Raw genomic sequence first — 23332 nt, forward strand, 5'->3', positions numbered from 1 at the left:
ATAACCTTTGGACTGGCTTTTTGCTAGATTCTTAATTCACACTCCAATTGCACCTGTTTTCTGCTGAAAATAAATAGTTTTATTCTTTGGAATTGAGAAAGTGGGCAAACTAGAACAAAGCAATTGTGAATTAATATAACTGTTGTATAAGTACACAGTGATATGGAAGGTTCTGGAACTTGGTAAAATTTTGTAGGTGAAATTCACAACAAGATCTTTGGGGATATTTAAGTAACTTACATTCTGTGACTCAGGTCCAACAGTGGGCTGACTTGTGCCAAATATCGAATCATAGGTTATAGTGAGTTTCCAGTGTGTTAGCATAAACTTGTCAACTTTTAAGCATATGACCACAGGGAATACAGCCGTTGTCCAGTAAAGATCCCTTTGGTAATTTTAGAGGGTGCTGGTTTGTCTCCAATAATCCAGGGCCTACTTTCAGGACAAAGGTCATTCTCAGGCAAAGGGGGGCTCTCTCTGGGTAGAGCATCAAAGTACATTTGTGCTACTGTAGTGCTTCCTACTATGTATACCTTTTTTCCTTTGATCTTTCCCTTTCTTTTTCTGCCTTTCATTTTCCTTCTCTGTCTTGAGTATTAAAGGAGTTGCTAATTCTTGTTTGGCAAAAACAAAAGAAAACAAAATAAATTAGCAGGACTAATAATCCCTATTGAGCCACCTTATAACCAGGGTAGATGTGGTCTCGATGTCATAACTGAATAAATACCAATATAAAAATGATTGTTAAAAGGGAATTTATTGTCATTTTCTGCCTGTGGATCATCTAGAGTAGTATAATTAGCAAAATAAATAGATGTCCACGTAGGTGATGCAGCAGAGACAAGGGGGCAAGAACAGCTCCAAGAAAATCACCCAGACAGAAGTAGAGTTCAGGCCGAGTGAAATGTGTTTCCTAGGATGGTGAGTTTCATGTTTAGATGTGCTGAGTGGAAGACAGTGATTATTTTTCTTCATTTGGGGAATCATCGTGAGTGTAGATCGAGTACTAGAATAGGAATCAGAAGACAATTTAGCCACTAAATGTTCCACTTGGTGTAAGTCACTTTAACTCTTTCAGCCTAGATTTCCCCATCTGGAAAAGTGGAGCAATAATGCTTGCCTTGGTTTCTTTGTTGAAGGGATCAAATAAAATAAGGTTTTGAGCACTATGAAGAGCTATTTAGATGTTTGAAATGGTTGTCATATTACCATTTCACCTTAGCCAGGTTTTGTGGAAAGGGCAGGAGGTAGGTTTTTAAGAGCTGAACAGAGTGATTTAATTCCTGGCTAAAATTATGAGACGAGTTTTTGGTGTATATATTATATGGACTTGTCACAATACTTCTGGGGGATATTTCTTTTCTTTAGGAAAATAGTAGTTTCTCTTTTACAGCTTTGGCTCCTTGAGAGAAGGGACCATGTTTTTAACATGGTGTTGAATACGAATTGATATTTATTTATCCCAAACTAGTCATTTGCTAGGTAGGAGTAGATGAAATAAATACTTTTAAATATAAAATGATGCCAAATTGTGGAAATGGTAGGGTGATGAAAGTAGAAGGGTTGGTGTGAGGGGAATTCATGTCCTGTAATTAATAGTTTAGTTGTGTGAATCTGCTGGGAAATGAGGATGAGAAAATAGGTAACTGGAGTTGTAAGAATTTAAACTCTCGGGGCCAGAAAATGGCTCCTGCAAATGACTGTGGATTTAGGGGAAGCTACCTGTAGGGCTTTTTCCCCCCTATGTTTTCTAGACCTCTTTGCTACTTTATTCTAATTCTAATCAACTGTTATCTAGATAGAAAAAAGAAAACCACAAGTACTATCTGTCATTGTTTTCAATTTGATGATACTGAACTTGACAAACTCTGACAAGTTTTAGTTTATCTCACTTCTCTTGTAAATTATCCAATCAATATGCTAAGAACCCAAAAACCCAATAGTAAAGGAAAGAAGAAATATATGTCCTGTTTAATTCATCCCTGAGTAATTGAAGGTTGGTTCTTGAAAAATTCCACTGGTTTGTTTTGTTTGGTAGTTTATTTCTAAGAAATACATATATCAACAAAGGCTATTTATAATAAGATGGGAAGCTTACAAAAGAAGTTACGTTATGTGGTGTGGACAAGGGTACCCTTGGGGTCCCAAGGTTGGGTAACCTGAGTAATCTAGCGATGTTTCTACTAATTAACTCATTTTTATTGAGCTCTTACAGCGCTGAACACTGAAAGACTAGGTCTTTGCCCTTGATGAGTTCCCTACACGCTTACACCAGGAGTTTGATTTATGAAGTCGAATTGAAAAAAGCCTTTAAGAAGTCCTTTTGTAGGAGACAGGGTAGTTTGAAGGAAAGGACAAGGATTTTTGAGAGGAACTTGTATAAAGTTGGGTGATCCTGGATGTGGCTCCAGTTTCTTCCTCAGAAGTGGACTTACAGTTAATGACTTGGGTCGTGATTAGAAGAATTACATGTGTATTATAATAAAACCTTTTTATTATTATTTACTGTTCTTTCTGTAAGTCAGTGTTTTATGTCAGTCCACAAATATTTATTGAGTATCTGTTTTGTGTAAGTCTCCGTTGGGAAGTGCTTCACATAATCAATACTTAGAATAGGGTGAAATGAATGAATTTGTTGAGGCTACAGAGAAAGCAGCAGTCTTTGGCCTCAGTGTGTTCATAATCTAGTTGAGGAGATAATCTATACACATACAATGGTAATTACCAAAACAAAGCCATGGTTCAGTGCTAGTGAAAGGTAGATAGAGGTAAGTACTGTGGTGGTACTACTGGATGTGTTTCCTAAGGTAGGGACCTGGAAGGTAGGGTGCCCTCTGCAAAACACTGTGAAGTGTTGATATAGTCAATGTAATTGTGTATTGAGTGCCTTCTGAATGTCAAGCATTAAGCTAGATATTTTATATTCATTCATTGATTCACTCATTCATTCATCTAACAAAAACTTACCGAGTGCCTTCTGTAGGCCCAGGTACTGTTCTAGACACTGAATATTATCCCTAATACTTTCACTGACCTTGAGCATTTGGTGTTATTAATTCTCTTTTAGAGCAAACTGGTGCTCAGAGATACTTAGTAACTTGTCTTAGTTCATATCATGCACTTTGAAAGGGGTGGGGCCAGGGAAAATGACACTGGCTTTTGTTTTGTTATGTCTTTAACTTTCTAATATTCCAAATAGTAATTCTTAGAATATTTCTAAGAAAACACATTTCCAGATTAATGTATTTGCTCTTATACGTTGGTTCGCTAAGATGAGCAATAGCAAACAGGAGTAAGAAAAAATTACGGGAAGAAAACACTATCTCTTCACTTTCCTCTTTTTTTTTCTTTTTTTTTAAAGCTGGGGAAAGACTGAGTTATACTGAAAAGAACACCGTGGTCTAGTTCATGGCCTTGAAACGATCACTAACTGTTAATAAAACATTACTCAGATTAGTTTGGGGAATTACTAGGCTTATATATAAAAAGGTTTCACTTGTTCTGTATAGGAAGAGACCTGATAAGGCAGTAGGGTGTGTTATCAAAAAGTGTAAATCAGTCAATCATCAATCAAAAGATTGGGACCTAAATTTACCATTTTGTGAACTCAAAACATGATGGAATTTATTCTGATTATAAAAGAAGAAAATTAAAATGAGGGATAGAGATAATGGTGGTGAGAAGCTGGGGGTAGGGAGGAATGTAGTGTTAGAATCAAAGTTTAATAAAGATAACAGGGAATATGACTAAGAATATATTCACCAAAATACGATAACTACTGATATTATACTCTTTAACCAGAAGAGTAGGCCCATTTACAAAATGGAGTGAAGACTTTTTGATTCATTGGGTGGTTCTGGATTACAGTGGGAGTCATATAATATTTCTGTTATCTGAGTCGTGGTCCATCAAGCAGAGCTTTTGTCTGACTTCGAAGGATGCTACTGCAGGCATTGATTATAGGGTGATGGGCTGTTTCTCCTTTGTTTTTGTTTGTTTTGTTTTGTTTTGTTTTTTACATTTTTATTGGGGTATAGTTGATTTACAATGTTGTGTTAGTTTCAGGTGTACAGCCTGTTTCTCCTTTGTTGAAACACTGTCATCCAGTAAATTTTTTTGAGTACCTGCTGTGTGCCAGGCCTTTTGAAGATGGGACTATAGCTTTATGTTATGTGAAATTTTATAGAATTAAACCAGTTCAGTTCCTAAAACACTTTTAGTAGGATGGTTCAGGCACCAAAATCAGTTGATTATTTTTCTCCCATCTGTTACACTGCTTGAACCCTGAACTGTGAATTGAAATCCCTGGTCTGGTTGTTAAATGGTCTAGATAATTTCACCCCACTGGTTTGTGGTCTTATTTGGCAGATTGGAGGCCTAGCTGTTCAATCTATTGATAAGGAGTTTAGCTACAAATGGTTATCAGGATAAGCCCTGTAGACATGACTTCTGTGACAGAAATAAAATCTGGTCAAATCTAATTTATCATATGCAAAAGAGAAATCAAGTGTAAATCTTTTAATTCTAGCTCTATGTTCTATAAAAATATGAAGCAGAATAAGAAAAAACATACTGCTTTTAGCATTTAAAAATTACAAGTGAAATAAGAAAAAAGAACAAGATACTACTTTTAGTTTTCTTTTTTAATTTAAGTTCATGCATATTTTGCATAAGCATGGAAATATCTGTGTGAGACAGGTTCTTGCTCTTTTTATTCCCTTGAATCCCTCTAATGGGTGTAAAATTTCTATTATTACACTACTAGTGTAATATGTTGATGACATGATAGCACTTTTCAGAATATTTTTGCCTCAAATTGAGATATAGTCTGTACACTGAAAATGAACTTCAAATAAAAGCATTTGAAGAGAGTGTATTAAATATGCTGTAAGACTGTTAATGTCAGTTTGTGATTTCATTTTCTATGTACATTTTTTTCTTGAAAGGCATTTTTCATTTTCTGTTCCTCCTTCAGAGGAAGTAAGTAGGTTAGGCCACAGAATCTCAAATAATTCATCCTTCTTACAGTAACAAACGGAAGGGCAGGAAGTTGAGATTTCGTAAAGGTTGCCTTCAGTGACTACCCCTTTGCATGTAATCTCCATGGCAGAAAAGGTAGCAAATCAGAGAAACCATCAATACGTTATAACTAGGGTCATTTTCATTAAAACATGACCAGTAGATAACTACTGGTGGTGGTGGGGTGTTTCTGAAAAAGTATCAATAAGAAGGAACTGTCCTAATAACTGATTTCATATTTAAAGGAAGGCATCTACTATATAAGCATATATATGGATAGGAGACCCAGATTCTCAAGGATTTGTTCTTGAGGCTACTGAGATTTCAGTTCTCACGTTGAAATGATCTAGAGTTTTACCTGCCTAAAAATCTATGAACTTGGGCCCTCAGGGCAAAATTTCACATCTCTCCACAACAGATCTCAGTTCCAGTATGTGTGCGATTCAGAGTTCTTGCCAGTCAGGGTGAGTAGAATATCAAAGCTGGTATCTGTCATGCTTGATTTGAAAGGAAATTTTTTCTTTGTAGCAAAATGTGTTTGTTGAGAGATGCTTCAGGTGTGAGTTTAGATTTTTCTCTTATCCTTATTGAATAAGCCTGTTTAAGAGGTTTGAATTTAACTTCTTTTCATGTATTCTTCACTGACACTTAAATGAGGAAGGTTTCTTGGAGCAGGAATGTTATCCTTCTGCCAAAGAGGTAAATAAATACTTAGCAGCCTCGTTGTTAGTTAGAATTTTCACTGGAGAATAAGAGATAGATGGACAAATGAAGATCTTTTCCCGATTTCCTCTCTCCCCAGTCCCTGCCCACAACTAGTCTGTTATATTTTCCCCTTCTATTTTATTCATTCATCTGATAAATTTTTATTGATTCCTACTGTGGATAATCACACAGGATAGCGAAATGAATAAATCCAGTTTTCTTTCCTCCAAAACCTCCTGTAAGTAAATGATCATGGTATGATGTCGTAAGTATTATAATTGGGGTATAGATTCTGCCTTTCCAGCCCCTCTTCTCCTGGCATCTTACGTACACGTATTCCAGTACTTGTACAGAGAAAGACTCACTGTAGTCATTTGAGTCCCCTTTGGAGAGGATCCATAGCGTTCATCCCTCTTTTTCCTCCTGGCCTCTTGCTGCGATCTCTTACGGTGCTTTCTGTTTGCCTCTGTACTAGCTTTCTTGAAAGCAGGTCCTGGAACCACAGTTGGTATGCAAGGAAGCTTTTATGCCTCCTCAGCAAAAATGTCACAGTAAGGTTGCCAGTGGCTTAGTCTTGGGTCGCTGTTCAGAGATTATGTCCTTCATACTTTTCTCCTTGTTAAAATATTCTTTATACGAGCTTGGGAAAACTAATACTTATTGACCTTTCATCAGCTTCCCAAATTCATTTTGAAATTTTATTTGTCCATGAAATCCCAGAATCCTACCACAGTTCTTAACTTCCACTTTTCTCCACCTTCACCCCTGGACTCTTGAGAAATCAAATAGGACTTTGTGGTGCAAAGGTATTGGCTTTTGCAGAGTTATCAACTGCTCTGCCCTGGGATACTTCAGACATCTGGTAAACCCATGTTTGGAGGGAATGTGGACACTGGAGAGCAGCTTGTTTCTTTTCTTCAAAATAACTGTAGCTGTTGTGGACTGAGTGTCCAAAAAGTACAAACCACTTTAACATGCATGATTAAAACACTTTTTAATCCATATGAAGTAGATATTTCTATTCCATTTTTTAGATGAAGGAGATAAGGCTCAAGAGAGGTTGGGTACCCTGCCCAAGATTATACAGCTAGTAAACTGAGAAGCCAGGATTCAACCCAGGTACTCTGGCTGCTGTGCTTTTCACCTTTACATTAGATTGGCTTCTTTATTGACTAAAAATACCTTGTGTTGGGCACTATGGTATAGTTTGAGGGGCACTGTCTTGGGAGGTAAAAGTCTGTTTATTGTTTGAGTGATCTTTTCTTATCTGTAAAATGAAGCTAAGAATTCTTGGCCATCTTAAAAGGTAGCTGTGAGGGTCAACCAGTCTAGTATTGGTAAGAGCCTTTAAAATGGCAAAGCATAGAAGAAACCCTCCAGCTCCAGTATGTTTGTATCTCTGGAATGGGTTAGGCTTACTGGATTTGTGTGACTACCCCTACGTGGCCGTGTATTTGTGGGTATGTGAGTTCCCCCGTTACAGGCTGTGTACCTCTCTGGTGTCATGAAAGTACGTAGGAGGCCATTAGAGAATAAATCAGAAAACCATAGGTAGACCTTAGGAGGCAGAGGTTTTGTCTTTCTCAGGATCACTTTCTCCAGCCTGGACTCTAGGTCCTGAGGGCATTCCCCAGTGTCAGACACTACAAATCTCAACACATGGATGCAGATGGGGAGCTCAGCCAGGAGGTAGCACCTCTGTAGTTGACTCTAACCTGAAGACGAAGAAATTCTACCCTGTAAAATACTACCTGCTCTCATGTTGTTTCTTGAATTTATTTTCCATAACTCAGCATTTTCTGAAAAGGGGATTCCACGGACCTCGCTATACTGTGATAACAGAGCCACAAGGCTAAGTGACTGTGGGAAACTTGGGCTCAGACAGCACTACACAGATTGCTGCGCTGCTGCTGACGTGCGCCATCCGTCTCCTAAAGACCCCGGGGGGTTACACATCTCCCTCACCACAAAACTTTTATCACGGGACATGCAGAAATGGTCTAAAAGTTTTGAGGGGCAGACTTTGAGAAATGTGGCCCTAGCCTTTCATCTCGTCCTGTTTACATGCCTTAGCCTGGTCCACAGTGTGGTTCCAGCCCAGCATGGTGGCCGAGAGAGCCTGGCCTTTGGGTCCACCTCCCTGCCCACACAGCAAACCCTTCTCCATTACTTCAGAGGTATTGTTCTATGAAGAAAGCTAGTCATTTCTGGAGCCATGTAAATATAGGTATTATTATTATTAACAGTGAAATATCTACTTTTATGTAGTGATCTTGACATCTTCTGATGGAGCTTTGAATACAGGTGGCTTACTATAAGAGATGCCATTGAAATAAAATGAAGGGAAAGGGAAAAAAAAGCCACTGAGTAATTTTTTGAGGTCACAGAGCGACTCTCATGAGCGCAGATAATTGTTAAACCAGATAATTAGAGCAGAAAGTTAAGATTTTATTGACTGCTTACTATGGGATAGGCACTGTGCTGAGGTATTACCTGGCTTATCTCATGTAATCCTCACCATTGCCCAATGAAGAAAAGTTCTATTATTTGCCACATTTTACAGGTGGGGAAATTGAGGCTTAAAGGGATTAGTTGATCTTATGTCACAGAATAGGTAGTTGTTAATCTTTGGAAAGTGAATTCAAGGGAGGAAAGGAAGGCTGTGGTTTGTTTAGGAAAGGGAGAGGGGTGGAAAGAGGAACTTGAGAGAGTGTGGCAGGTTTTGAGGATGATGCATGACGTGTTTGATTTGCGTCTGTCTATGAGAGGATGACAAGGGGCAGGGTGAGTGGGGATGGGGAGGCCCAAAACAGTTTTATGTGCCACTTTAATAGCGTGTTTAGCAGTGGGCAGAGGCCTTTTTGATGATATTACCAAAGATGACACTTAGGACTTTTTTGAGGATGTCACAATGTGCCAGAGACAGCATTTGGTTAGTGATTGATGATTTCTACAAAGTACACCAAAAGCCAACTTCAGTTGATGGTATTAATGTGGGCATCATAGCAACAAGGCGTTGGATCCCCGCAGTGGAGGCTGACTTTTCTTATTGCCGTCTTACTCTTCTGCATAGCTATCATTTTTGTTTCTTTCATGGTCATGATTTTAGGGTTAACATTCCTCTTCACAAAAGATAACATTGCCCTCTTGAACCAAAAACTGATGAGCTTAGTCCGTTGACACCAGGCACTGAGATCTCAACCCCGGCATCTCTCTGAATGACAGAATTTAAATCTGATTCTCAGGTGCTGCTTCTGAGGTCACATCTACCCCCATTTTACAACTACTTCCAGCTCTTGGCCTTGTCATCTCTGTAACTTATTTTTGAAAAATGCACCTGTTAACTGTAAAGCTGTAAAATGGAATGCTAAAAAAGCAACTTCATGTAAAATGATTAAAACTATTTAACTGGTCTTAGTGAACAGTAACTAGCTGTTCTTTTAAATACTGTAATATTTTGAAAACAATGGTTTGAGCAGGAATGGCCAGGCTACAGTTAGTACACTCTCTTTAGTAATCTTTAATTCTCACCTTATCTGCAGATCCAGACTTTTGGTTTATAGGCAAGGCCCACTCTCTCACTTTATGTTGGAACGTACTAGATTGGGTTGCTTATCTTTCAGGGGACTGTTCTCTCCATCACAGCCCCAGGCAGCCGCTTCACCTTGAACTTGCTGTAGAAGTGCAGCCCTGCGGGAGTCTCTGCTCCCACTCTGAGCCACCATTTTATCCTCTCCTGGTAGATGTGAGGGAAGGAATCATATGAAGGGAGGATTGTGAAGGACTCTGTTTATCTCCAGTCAAAATAAGATACAGTAGATTCTTGACATTTGTAAGGGATACAGCCCAAGACCATCGCCAAGCCTCAACCTGAAAAAAATCACTGTAGCATGTAATTCCTCCCTTCAAATTACTAAAGTATAACTGAAAAATGTAAATGATCTCTCTAGACCTTAAATACTTATCTCACTTGATGAGCAACTTTTGTACTGTTGAGAGCCCTTGTTGAAACAACTTCACACATCTTTTCTACTTATTTCCTTTGGGAGCATTTGGTAGTTTTGTTCACATAGTGTGTCTGAGTCATCATTGCATTTGACGTTTCAGCCTTTGATTTATCTGAAACTTCTATTTGGTGGCTGGGACCTATCACTTTCATAAACATTTTCGTATTCCCCTCGTTCTGTCATCAACACTAGAATCAACTAGCACTTGCTTTTGTTTCATTTCTTAACAAGAAACAAAGTTTTTATCACTTTATTTACAGTGGTCATAGCACTCAGACAAAGCACTGTGACTCAGAGCACACCTGGACCTTGGCCGGGACTCTCAGTTTATGGAGTGTTATTCAGAATCATGTCTCTGCAAAATGGCAAATTACTAAGTGTCATGGGAACTTCAGCTGTCACTCAGGAATGGTAGAAGCCATAAATAGTCTGTGAATGCCAAGGTTCTACTGTATGTTTTTGATACCTCAGTTGTGGAGAAGTGAACCCTACCCTTTCTCTTTTCACCCATCTGTGGAGCCGATACATTTGCATATATAGTTAAATACCTACTAGTTAAATTACCCAAGAGCTTTGGGGAAGTTGATTTTCCTAGCACCTTCTAGTCTATAGCTTCATTTGTTGGCATCAGTAACAAGCTAAGTATTTTTCGTAAGAAGACGTGCCTTTCAAAACATGGAGTACTTTAAATAAATATGAAACAGGATTTTAAAACTTTTTTTCTAATGTAACTTTTTTTCTTAGAAAAACCCCACACGTTAAACATTCAACAGGTACTAAAGGGTACACTACACAGAGAGAAGGTTCCCCCTCCCTTGGTTGTCTTTCAGTCAGTCGTTGCTCCTTCCTGGATGCAGCCAGTGATACCAGCTTCTGACAAATCCTGGCAAAGATAGGCTAAACATATATAAGCAATACACGTATTTATATATACCCCATTTGTTTTACACAAATGGTAGCACACAGTTTTTATACCTTGCATAAAATTTGAGTATTAATAGTATCTTGGAGCTCTATCTATATCAGAATGTAAAGAGTTTCCTCATTGTTCTTTGGGGTTTTTTTTGTTTGTTTGTTTTTTTATTTATGGCTGTGTTGGGTCTTCATTGCTGCGCACGGGCTTTCTATAATTGCGGCGAGCGGGGGCTACTCTTTGTTGTAGTGCACAGGCTTCTCATTGCGGTGGCTTCTCTTGTTGTGGAGCACGGGCTCTAGGCGCACGGGCTTCAGTAGTTGTGGCGCATGGGCTTAGTTGCTTCGTGGCCTGTGGGATCTTCCCGAGCTAGGGCTCAAACCCGTGTCCCCTACATTGGCAGGCAGATTCTTAACCACTGCGCCACCAGGGAGGCCCCCCTCATTGTTTTTTAACCATTGTATATGGCTGTACCACAACTGTCCTTTACTGATGGACAGTCAGGTTGTTTCCAGTTTTCTAACATTACAAACAGTGCTATAGTCCATGAATCACCTTTTACATTTTTTATACATGTAAGTATCTATAGGATAAATTTCTAGAGGTAGAAGGGCTGAATTGGAGGATATGTTCTTGAAAATTGATCTCCATGGAGGTTGGTTCAAACAATAGTGCCACCATCAGTATATGAGAGGGCTTGCATCTCCATATTCTTATAACATAGGATCTTTAAATGTAAGGTGTTAACTAATTTCATCACCACCTAATGTTTCTAGATTACTAGTGGTACATGGTAGGCTAGGGCTTCCAGAGATTTCTTTGCATGAGAGATGGAGGAAGTGCACCCATTCGATACATGATTCCCAGGGAGAGTCAAGGTGCACAGCTTTGGTTTAGAGACAAACAGTGGTGCAGGAGAGAGAGAAGAGGTAATTCTGTGGACAGTGTTAAAATGTCATTTAGTCTGTCCTCCAGCCCTTTTGCTGAATTCTTAGGGCAAGGAAATTGTAATAAAAATGAGTAAAAGCTAAAGTGAACTGTTTCACAAAAGAGGGACTTTGGGAGTATAATACATTTGCATTGGTGCCAACAGTAATGGTCTTCACCTTCAGTAAAATTCTCAGCTCCTTGATGAGACATCCGCAATGGGCATTGGTGGGAACACATTGGGTGTCAGTACCCTTGATATTAGCCATTGTCAGCCATAACATAGGTGAGTGGGAATCAGAAGCTGCATGGATGCATTTGCTGGATATCTGATCTCGAAAGCTGTCGCTTTTGACATCAGCAGTGGCTGGAGACCATTAGCATTTAGAAGAGGTTAGGAGAAAAGTGGTAGATCTTGGCTAATAACACAGAGGACCCATCATGGTACATATTTAAGATACTTCCTTAGGAAATCTCAGCAGCATTAACAAGAGATTTGGGGTGTGATTTTCTGCAAATGAGAAATACTGTTTGTGACTTGTATTGTGAGTGACCGTTATCTACCTGGTTTTTAGGCCTGTGGAATACAGGTTACACATGGGATGATGGAACAGTGCCAGGTGAAAATTAAAGAAAATATAAAGCATAGCATTTCTAAGTACTAAAAAAAAAAATTGCTTAACTCTTAGAAGCACAATTTGTTGAAGTGAAAAGGCTTTGTATGTTTGTATACAAGTGCACACACTTACAGAAGATGAAAAAGGAGGACGACTTAGGGTGTCATAAAACCAGCTTCTGTTCAAATAATATTGGTTGCTGGTTGTTCTACCTGATGAGGAGATGGTGGGAAAATGCCTAATCCATCGTAGCTGTTCAGACTTCATGCAATAGTGAAAGTAGCCAGTGGCTTCAAAATTGGATAAAGGAAAGGACAATGTAGTGAATATTTTTATGCTGTAATATTTTATACAAAAGCCTTAGAATGAAACAATGGATGGAAACAATTTTTATAAATTTTAGATATGTGCTTGCAGGCAGAGTATACTATGTAACATTAACAGTGTTTTGTATAGCAAAAGCATATTCTAATTATTTCCTAAAATATGTAATAAACATTTACTGCAGCTTTTGTACAGTGATAGCTTTTAGATTACCCCGATTTTCTATTCCTCCTCCTGGTCGTAGCATTTCTGCTCTTGTAAATTTCATACATTTATTGTTTTTAGGTAGGAAAAGACCAAAAATCTATTTGTGTTGAATATGTGTCTCAATGACATTTTGTTAATAAGCATATATTTGATGGCACTTTACTAAAAAGGATACATGTTGTGCTGATCTACATAAATCGAGAACTTTGGACCTAGTAAACTGGTTTCTAGATTTGCTGTGTTCCAAGGAGTAAAATGGGGAAAAGTAGGCTTAGCCAGATTCTCAGAGGGGGTAAGACTTTGAGACAGCACAAGACAGTGGTTGAGAAAAAAGCCCAGGGTTGGAATCAGACTGACCTGGGTTAAAATCCTGGGTATGCCACCAAGTGTGGTTTTGGGTGAGTTACTGAACTCTGCACTTTTTTCAGTGTCGACTAGAGGGATGATAGAACCCATCTTTCTGTTAGAAACAAATAAGTGAAATAATTTGTTTAAGCTGTCTGATGTTTTGAATGCTTTTCTGGAAGAAGATGCGATTGAATTAATAAATGAAAAAATTTTCTTATTAAAGGATCACTCAGGTTTTACCTGGTTTATCCACCAGAGAGAAATTATTCTATCACTCTACTATCTATCAGGAAAAGCTGCCACTCCTACCTTAGAAAGTCAGGTTTGTTGCTGATCTTTATGTATTTAGTGAGGTAGGAGTCATAGAGAACTTCAGGATGAGTCTTAATTTATTTCATATTTTTACTATTTCTTAGATTAATTCTTCCTCAGGCCTTTACAACCAATTTCCTATTTTGAGGATTAAGTCTTAATGATAAAGGGAGAAAGAATATTGAAGCATCTAGTAAACTCCAGCAGAAGATAGCTATAATTCAAAGAAACACAGGGTTTTGTTTTGTTTTTTCCCTATTGACTATTTAAAATGTGGAATGTAGTGTAATAACCACCCTGGACCCTTCACTCGTCTTTATCTTCACAGTTCCAACATGTTGCTGGTCTTATTTCACCATTTTACCCCTTAATTAATTTGTAGCAACTTCCTCACCTTATATCACTTCATTTCACAATTTCAGCTTGTATCTCTAAAATACAAGGAAGACCTCCCCTCTTTAAAGTATGTATCATCATCATCCCTCAAAAAAAAGCAATGGTATTTCTCTAATATTATCAAATAGTCAGTTGGTATTCATATTTCTCCTCCTGTCGAATCATTTTTTTTTTAAGATTTTTTGATGTGGACCATTTTAAAAAATTTTTTCTTTATTTATTTTCTTTATTTTTATTTTTGACTGCGTTGGGTCTTCGTTGCTGCGCATGGGCTTTCTCTAGTTGCGGTGAGCAGGGGCTGCTCTTCGTTGCAGTGTGCGGGCTTCTCATTGCGGTGTCTTCTCTTGTTGCAGAGCACAGGCTCTAGACGTGCGGGCTTCAGTAGTTGTGGCTCGCGGGCTCTAGAGCTCAGGCTCAGTAGTTGTGGCACACAGGCTTAGTTGCTCTGCGGCATGTGGGATCTTCCTGGACCAGGGCTCAAACCCGTGTCCCCTGCATTGGCAGGCGGATTCTTAACCACTGCACCACCAGGGAAGCCCGATGTGGACCATTTTTTAAAGTCTTTATTGAATATGTTACAGTATTGCTTCTGTTTTATGTTTTGAGTTTTTGGCCCCGAGGCATGTGGGATCTTAGCTCCCTAAGCAAGGATCAAACCCACACACTCTGCATTGGAAGGCGAAGCCTTAACCACTGGACTGCCAGGGAAGTCCCTAATAATCTTTTTTTTTTTTTAAATAATTTAAATCAGGGTCAAAACAAGATCTATGAAATGCAGTATTGTGATTGGTTAATATGTCTCTTAATCTAAATTTCAAATTTCCTCTTTCATTTGTTTATTAGTTATTCCTCACAATTTTTTGTGTGTGCCAAAAACAAGTTTTTAATCCTGTACAGCAGTGGCTTTCAGACTTTTTGGTCTCAATTCTCTTTTATGCTCTAAAAAATGAAAAGCCCAAAGAGCTATTGTTTGTGTTATATGTATCAATATTTACTGCCTTAGAAATTAAAGTATATTGGTTATTTATTTATTACTTATAGTAAACTGATTACCTTAGTATGTATAAGCACAATTTTTATGAACTATAATCACAGTTTCCAAAATTTAAAAGAAAAGGTGAGAGAAGTAACACTGTTTTACATTTTTGCAAATCTCTTTAATGTCTGCTTAATAGAAGATAGCTGGATTCTCATACCTGCTTCTCATTCAGTCTGTTGCAATATTTTGTTTTGGTTGACGCATATGAAGAAAATCTGCTTCACCCTGGTATGGGGTTGATAAAGGGAGGATTATTTTAAGTTTTTCGTTTAATGATGGACATTCTTCTTTAATATTACACCAAAACTTGACATGTGGTAGTTTCTTAAAGGTTAGTTGCAGTGTGCAATTTGAAATCCTATCAGTGAGCTTTCTGTACTCTGTCACATTAAAATCCATCAGTCTGTGTTGCACTTTGAATGGATCCTTTAGCCATGCATAATTTTGTAACTGTAAGCATTGGTCATTTGGAAAAATCACTTCACTGAGTTATGTAGATCTTCCAAATGCTGACATATTTCCTTATGAAATATTTAAAAAAATCATATTCATGAATATCACCACCCATCTCCTTAGAAAAGTCTATAGCTATTGGGAAGCTGTCAAGCTCATGGTGGTGGATACAGGTTTTCCAAAATGCTGAAATTGTATCATTAGTAACGAATGCTGTCAGTGTGACAAAATATTTTCCAAATATCCAAACTTGAATAAACATCGTTTTTTAAGTAAAAGTGGGATTCCATAAAAGAAAAAAGCAGCTTGTTCAGCTTGCATCTCAAACAATTCACAAGTGCTTTCCCTTGAGACGGCCTTGGTATTTTGGCATGCCTGAGCACTTTGTGCATACTTCTGTTTCATCACACAGAATATTAAAAAGATATATATTCAAATATCGACTTAATAAAATTTATTATTTTACTTCATCAAAGATGGTTTTTAGTGAATCTGACATTTGTTTACTGTGAGTGCATGCTGCTGAAGAATAAAATGACTACTACTGCAGCGGGTGCCACAGCTTCAGCAGTTTTATCCACTATTGCTTTGCACCATCAGTGTAAATATCAACATAGTGAAGAAGGCAAATAACCTGTTAATATTTTTATGAAAGTAATTTTGACTTCTTGGACCTTTTGGAAAGGTCTCAGGGTTCCCAGTACAATCCATGTTTTGCTTCTTATGTCTTTATGGTGTGATTTCACATGTTCCTCTGTCTCTGGTATTTCCTGTAAATAGACTTGATCACAACAGATTTGATTTAGTTTTTTCCTGGCAAGAATACTTCATAGATCGTGTTGGGTTGGTAGGTATTCTTAGAAGGCATTGATGATCGTTGCTAGAGTCATTATTTTAATGGTTGCAAATGGCTATGTTTCAGTTCTATCATTCCTTCTCTATTTATTAGCAAGAATTTTTTTCTGAAAGGAAACTTCTTCTCACCAATGACTTGGTTACCCTGAGATACAGTTTTTATCGATCTCATGCAATATGGGCAGGATAAGTCCTTGTTTATTTTTCCAAATAATAAGTTGGTTGGTTCCCTTGTATAATCAAAAGGTGATCAATGAGGTGTTCTTGGTTGGTTTGTTTGTTTTGAATATCGTTGTGAACTCATAATGATTTAAACTTATTTGATGTGTTTCAATTCACTGCAGCTAATATCCTTACTTTGGCCAACAGAAGCCTCTTCACGTTTGCTTCTGAGTCCTTTTGGTATGACCTCTGCTGTCTTTGATAGCTTCCTTGCTTTTTTATTTGACAAGATGTTCCAGGCTCATCTTGCACATTTCCTGCCACCTCTGGGAAGGCCTGGGAGAAATGGTATTTAGAGACCACAATCTGAACACTAGGCTGTTAATTACTATTGATTGGTGGTTGTTTCTAGAGTTTGTCAGTGGGCAAAGCTAGAAAATATGCATATTTTTTAAACATAAAATGCATCATGAAATTATACAGATACTTCCATTCAGATTTAGGACCCATTGATCTTTGATCACTTGTCAGTGACACCAACGTAATTACTTATTTTATCCCATACCACACAGACAGCAGTTTCAGAATAACAATATCAATACTACCGCCAATGGATATATGATTACGAAAAAGTTTGTTTTGAAAATGAAAATTAAGAGCATTATCACAATGTGGCTAGCCAAATTGGTTATCTTAACATAGCCTAATTGTGTTTGCTGTACATTTTGAGACTGTTTTCCTGTTTCTCAGAACATCAACTTGGCAGATATTTCAATTGAGTTAAATAAATCAATTTCATGAAAGAATCAATCATACTGTATATTCATTGTATTAATAGAACAGACTTACCTGTCAAATTTAGTGTAGATGGCATTCAATAATGGACTGAATTTTCTTGTTCTTTTTTAAAATCTAAATGGCCTCTTTTTCAACATTTTATACTGGATACTATCCTTTATCCACATCTACTCTCTTTTGAATGTCTCGGGGTGGGGGGAACTTCTTAGAGGGTGAAGAATTCTATCCATATGTCATCATGATTTTTTGTTCTAAGTGAATATGCTATGAAATGATGAATTCCTCTTCTAACACTAGCAAAAATTTACCATGGCACTTTTTGTTTAACCTAGAACTTTTATTAATATATTTTCTCCTGTAATTTACCGTGGATTACACTAGGAAAAATATTTTTGAAGCAATTATTTCTAAATCTCTGGATATGGGATATTATGATCAAGAAAATTATGTAATTAAGGGAAATTGAAGCAATGAACACTAAAATAAAAACTGATTTGTATGTAGAATATTTAGTGATATGCCCTTTTTTCCTTTTCCAGGTTAAAAAAAAATCATGACTGAATCTGCCTCTAGCACAAGTGGTCAAGAGTTTGATGTATTCAGTGTTATGGATTGGAAGGATGGAGTAGGTACATTACCAGGAAGTGATTTAAAGGTAAGCTGTCTTTATTACATAAAATTGTGTGTGTGTGTGTTTATTATTAAAATGAATTTGAGCACATATGTGAAATAAGGATTAAAAGCATTAAGCATAGTGGCTGTAGTTTTATATGATGCTTCGTCCTCAGCATCTCAAGATGATAAAACTGCTGATGATTTGGCAGAAGCCTTTGTCACTTGGGGTAGGGGACTTAGAAGTATTTTTGCAATCTGTACGCATTTTGTAGAAATTAATGTATAGCTTCAAGGAGGATGGTTTCAGGTTTTAGTCTATCAGGATGGCCAATAAATGTAAAAGTGGTAGACTTAGAAGGTCTAGCTTTGTATATTTTTTGTAGTAATGGGCTTTGTAACTTGAAGTGAAAAACCACACTCCCTGTGTCCTAGCTTTCTTATTTTAAAACTGGATAATGTTAAAATATTGAATAAACAGGACTGTTCACCTCCCTTAAATTATTTATACTGTAAACTGTAAATATGGATTTTTGTGTAATTATTTGTTCAGAAGCTGGTCCTTCCCGTAAATGAGACTGCTTTTGTATAGCTGAGACCTCTCCTCAGAGAGCACTGCTTCAGTCCACTCCTTTTCTAGGTGCTCAGCCTGCCCCTTTTCCCCAGCCCCCCAAAGCCACTCCAGGACCACATCTGCTGCACCCTGGGACAGGGTTGTGCAAGCACCCACCTGGAAAGTCAGCCACCCCACCTCTCATTTCTAATTTGCTTTTGCTCTGATCCTGTCTCTGGGACCTTGAACCTGTCCATGGCCCTTTAGACTTTGTATTTGTACTTAGTCACTCAGGTGTTTGAACATCCGACCTCCCTAACTGGCTGTCTCTTGGCTTGCCTTGCTAATGCTTGGCGTTCTGGCCTGTCTTGAATAGAAATCCCTGCCCCCTAATATTGACTTCTTGGAATCCAATCCCTTTTAGTGGCCACTTGACAAGTATCTGAGCCAAAACTGTTCTAGACCATCCTCAGTGGTGAGATTTGGACAGTCCACCTCTTGTTGGAAAAATACTTAGATTTTAGTTGGTTTAGGTTTAATTAAGTGCAGTGTGCCAACATATCTATCTGAGTTTAGTTTAACAAAAATATTGCAGCGAGGTTTAGTGAAATATGGAAAGGAGATTTGGTTTTTAGTTTTAGTTCTATGTGACCTTGAGCAAGTCAGTTAATCTCTTTGGGGCCAATTTCCTCTTTGGTAAAATAAGGAATTAAATGAATGCCAAGGGTTTTATCTTCTCTAACATTCTCCGAATGTTCATCTGGATTAGATATGATGGAAATAGAGTGCTGAAATTTTTGAGAAAGAAAAACTCTTCAAGATTCTGATAATGTCAGCCACATAATTAGCTAAATGAGCTTTGTTATTTAAATTCTAAGTTTCACAATCTTTATCTGTAAAATGGGGTTATAGGATCTATGTCATAAGCTGGTTATAAGGATTGAAAAACATAATATATGTAAAACACTTAACAAATTGTATCTTTTCTTGCTTTATGGTATATTATGTAAACTGCCTTTTTTTTATTGCTTCAACATCTTATTTTTCTTGTACATTTTTATTCCTTCTGAATGGCTTATTTTTTTTCCATGTAGGTGGATGATGAAATTTATAATTTTTGTTCAGTTAGATTTTGACAATAGAGTGAAGTCTCCATCCCTAAGAAATTTAGATTGCCTAAAGGTTTTCTAGGCAATGGATTTTAGGAATTAACCTATTACTTTTATAAAGGTAATCAGATAATTAAACCACTTAGTGGGTATTATAATCTGGGTTATTTGATTTGACTTTTAGACTCATCTAATTACTTGGGTAATTACCATGTATCCAATTCACTTTATCTGCTGTTGACAGATACCCTATTTAAAAAAATAATTTAAAAAAATTTTCTACTTTATAACCCTTTTTATCTGAGGAGATTCAAAGACTAGCCAGTTGATTATATTGCTTAGGATATCTGATTCATTTGCTCCTCATATTAAAATTTGAGCTGCCTAAGAGATCTGATTAAGCAATTGATTTTTCATAATTAAGTTATTGGAAAGAACTTTGAATAAATCATGCAGTTTACTCTCCCGCATCATGCTCTGCCTATTTGACACTGGAAGCTTCTCTTTTTTAATGGGCGAAGGCATATGGCTTTCTTAATGTGCGATCCCTAAGACAACCAGCTGAAGTTAATTCAGCTAATACATAGAAGTTGGTTTCTTATCATGGGAACAGGTTTTAATATGCTTCAGTTTATTGCCATTTTGAAAGAACTTTTCTCTGTAAAAGCCTCATGACTGCTGGCCAGTCAAGTGATATCGCTCTTCTGCTTAAAATCCTTTAGCAGTTTCCTGTATCCTTCGTGATAAAGTTCAAACCCCTTACATTTACCACAAGAGTTTTTTGGTGGTCTAGCCCCTACTTTCCTCTCCAGCTGCATCTCATTTCACTCCTCTGTGCCACCCTGTTTCCAGCCCAGCCAACTAGTTCACACCTTGGTCCCTTTTTACTGGTCCCCATTGCTGGCATCCCCATTCCCCCCTTCACACTGGGCTAACCAACCCTTATATAAAACAGAGCGCAAAAATCTCCTTATTTGGGTGCAGTAGCAGAAAGAATAGAGAACTTATTCTCTGGTGAGCACTTGACCTACGTCTTTTAATTCTCTTATTTAACCCATTTGAGGGAGTTTCTGTCACTGTTGTCAGTTTACAGATGGGGAAACAGAGACCCGGAGTGCTTAAGTCACTTGCTCAAGCAAGGTCAGACAGTGCGTTACTGGCAGAACTGGGTCTTAAAACCAGGCTTTTCTGATTTTAAAATTGATTCTCTTACCACTGCTATTCTCCTAACAAGAGAAATGTTTTCATATCAAAAGAGATGAAAGGGAAATGTTACAGCAGTTTAGAGGAGGTATTATGTGAGCTGGAGGGATGAGGAAGGCTTTGGAAGCAGGTGTCATGTGAGGTTTAGGTGCCTGAAAATAGGTGGGAAACTGTGTGAAGACTTTTGGGGGCAGGGATGGGAGGAAGGAGAGAAAGGGGCATACAGAAGAGGGGCTAGCATCTGAAAGTATAGCGTTAGGGAACAACAAGTGTCCACTGGCCCCCTGGAAAATATTGTAGTCATTAACAAGACATTTTTACTTAAACAAGCTTTGTAAACGTTACCATTGCCTAATTTGTTCCTTTAAAATGCAAATCTGTGTTTGTAGATTAATATCTCAGGGCCAGCTGTAAGAACAGGCAGGCGACTAAGTGGTAAGGCTTGTGGAAAGATGCACTGTAGGGCTTGCTGTCCGTAAGCGATTCTCTGCCTAAACTTCTTATGATTTCTGAAATTTATCTGCAGAGAATTATTCCTCTGGGTTATAAGGATTTAGTCTTCCGGAGCCCCTCAGTAAAAGGTCAGTACACTCCTGAGAGTGATAGCATCTTATCTCAAAAGAATAGTTGCCACTTAACCAAGAGCAAGACCCAGCAGCAGTGATTCAGAAACCCAACTGGAAAATTCACTGCGCTCTTATTGCAGGGTTTTGCCTTGATTGACGTTCACAACAGTTTAGTTACTAAATATCTTTGTCCTTAAAACAGATTGCTAAGTAGAACTCCTATTTCAACACTGAAAGTAATGAAAACAGTAATCTCAGCAGTGTCTTTTAATGATCTATTATTAAAGACAGGCACAAATAGGCTAAAGATCCTTTGCCTCTATAAGCAAAAGTAAAGAGAATGAATAAAATAAAACGTAGCTTAAGCCAAGTCAAACAAACAAAACCTTTTCAACCCCTTATATATTTCAGGCGTAATTGTTTTCTGATTGACCTAGATGTATCCACTAACAGAAGTTACAGTGTCAGCTGATATGCTTGATTTGCTTAATAAAGCCCTTTTGTAAAGTTTATAATTTTGACATTCTTGATTGTAGAATGGAGTCAGTTGCTAATTTTTTATAGTGCTTTTTAGATGTCTAGGTTAAAAGAACTCATAACTTTAAAAAAAGTGATTATATCAAGTTTCTATAGTTGCAGCACCATTCATAAAAGCATTACCAATTTCAGAATTTGAGTATTTTATTGGGGAAAAAAATGTTAGGAAATGTGTCAGTCTTTCTGGAATTTCATCAGTGGAACTCAGTAATGTTAGCAGCACCTAACTAACAGCCTATGCTGTCCAATATTTTTTACAGTAGTGATAATGTGGAAGACAAAAAAATTGAGAAGTCAAAAAAATTGATCCCTGTGTCTTTTTGCATATGATAACGATGCTTTAAAAACACTTTGATTAATTTAATTTTTTATTGTAAGTTACAGGGGTACACTATAGTGATTCACAGTTTTCAAAGGTTATACTCCATTTATAGTTATTATAAAATATTGGTTATATTCCACATGTTGTACAATATATCCTTGTAGCTTATTTTATACCTAATAGTTTGTACCTCTTAATGCCCTACCCCATGTTGCCCCTCCCCTCCGCCGCCACTGGTAACCACTAGTTTGTTCTCTATATCTGTGAGTGTGGTTCTTTTTGTTATATTCACTAGTTTGTTGTATCAGTATTTTTTAGATTCCACATATGAGTGATACCATATAGTATTTGTCTTTCTCTGTCTGACTTGTTTCACTTAGTGTAATGCCCTCCAAGTCCATCCATGTTGCTGCAAATGGCAAAATTTCATTCTCTTTTTATGGCTGAGTAGTATTCCATTGTGTGTGTGTGTGTGTTTTATATATATATATATATATATAATATATAGTATGTGATATACATATCTCTCTCACATCTTCTTTATCCATTCATCTGTTGATGGACACTAGGTTGCTCACATATCTTGGCAATTGTAAATAATGCTGCTATGATCATTGGGTTGCATGTATCTTTTCAAGTTAGTGATTTTGGGTTTTTGGATATATTTCCAGGAGTGGAATTGTTGGGTCATATGGTAGTTCTATTTTTAGTTTTTCGAGAAATCTCCACACTGTTCTCCACAGTGGGTGTGCCAGTTTACATTCCCACCAACAGTGTAGGAGGGTTCCCTTTTCTCCACATCTTTGCCAACATTTGTTATTTGTATCCTTTTTGATGATGGCCATTCTGACAGGTGTGAGGTGATATCTCACTGGGGTTTTGATTTGCGTTTCCCTGATGATTAGTGATGTTGAGCATCTTTTCATGTGTCTATTGGCCATTTGTATGTCTTTTTTGGAAAAATGTCTATTCAGTTCTTCTGCCCATTTTTTAATTGGGCTGCTTGTTTTTTGGTGTTGAGTTGTATGAGCTGTTTATATATGTTGAATATTAACCCCTCATTGGTCATATCATTTGCAAATATTTCCTCCCATTCAGTAGGTTATCTTTTCCTTTTGTCAATGATTACCTTTGTTGTGCAAAAGCTTTTACGTTTAAATAGGTCCCCCCTTTTTTGGCCTTTATTTCCTTTGTTTTAGGAGGTAGACCCCGCAAACTATTGCTATAATTTATGTCAAAGAGTGTTCTATGTTTTCCTCTCGAAGTTTTATGGTATCCGGTCTTACATTTAGGTCTTTAATCCATTTTGAGTTTATTTTTGTATATGGTGTTAGAGAATGTTCTAATT

The 23332-nt window shown here is 37.4% G+C and overlaps 1 protein-coding gene across 1 annotated transcript in view; it reads left to right on the top strand.

The window, feature by feature from the left end:
• Positions 1–17621: 17621 nt before the first annotated feature.
• Positions 17622–23332, top strand: part of L3MBTL3 (L3MBTL histone methyl-lysine binding protein 3) — a gene marked incomplete at its 3' end in the record, with an annotated part of 106989 nt that continues 101278 nt past the window's right edge. Inside the window, exon 1 of the mRNA XM_079716627.1 lies at positions 17622–17737. Coding sequence (XP_079572753.1) covers positions 17636–17737 — 102 coding nt within the window. The 5' untranslated portion in view covers positions 17622–17635. The remainder of the gene's footprint in view (positions 17738–23332) is intronic.

This window comes from Hyperoodon ampullatus (genome assembly GCF_949752795.1).
Source record: "Hyperoodon ampullatus genome assembly, chromosome: 12".
Lineage (NCBI taxonomy): Eukaryota > Metazoa > Chordata > Mammalia > Artiodactyla > Ziphiidae > Hyperoodon > Hyperoodon ampullatus.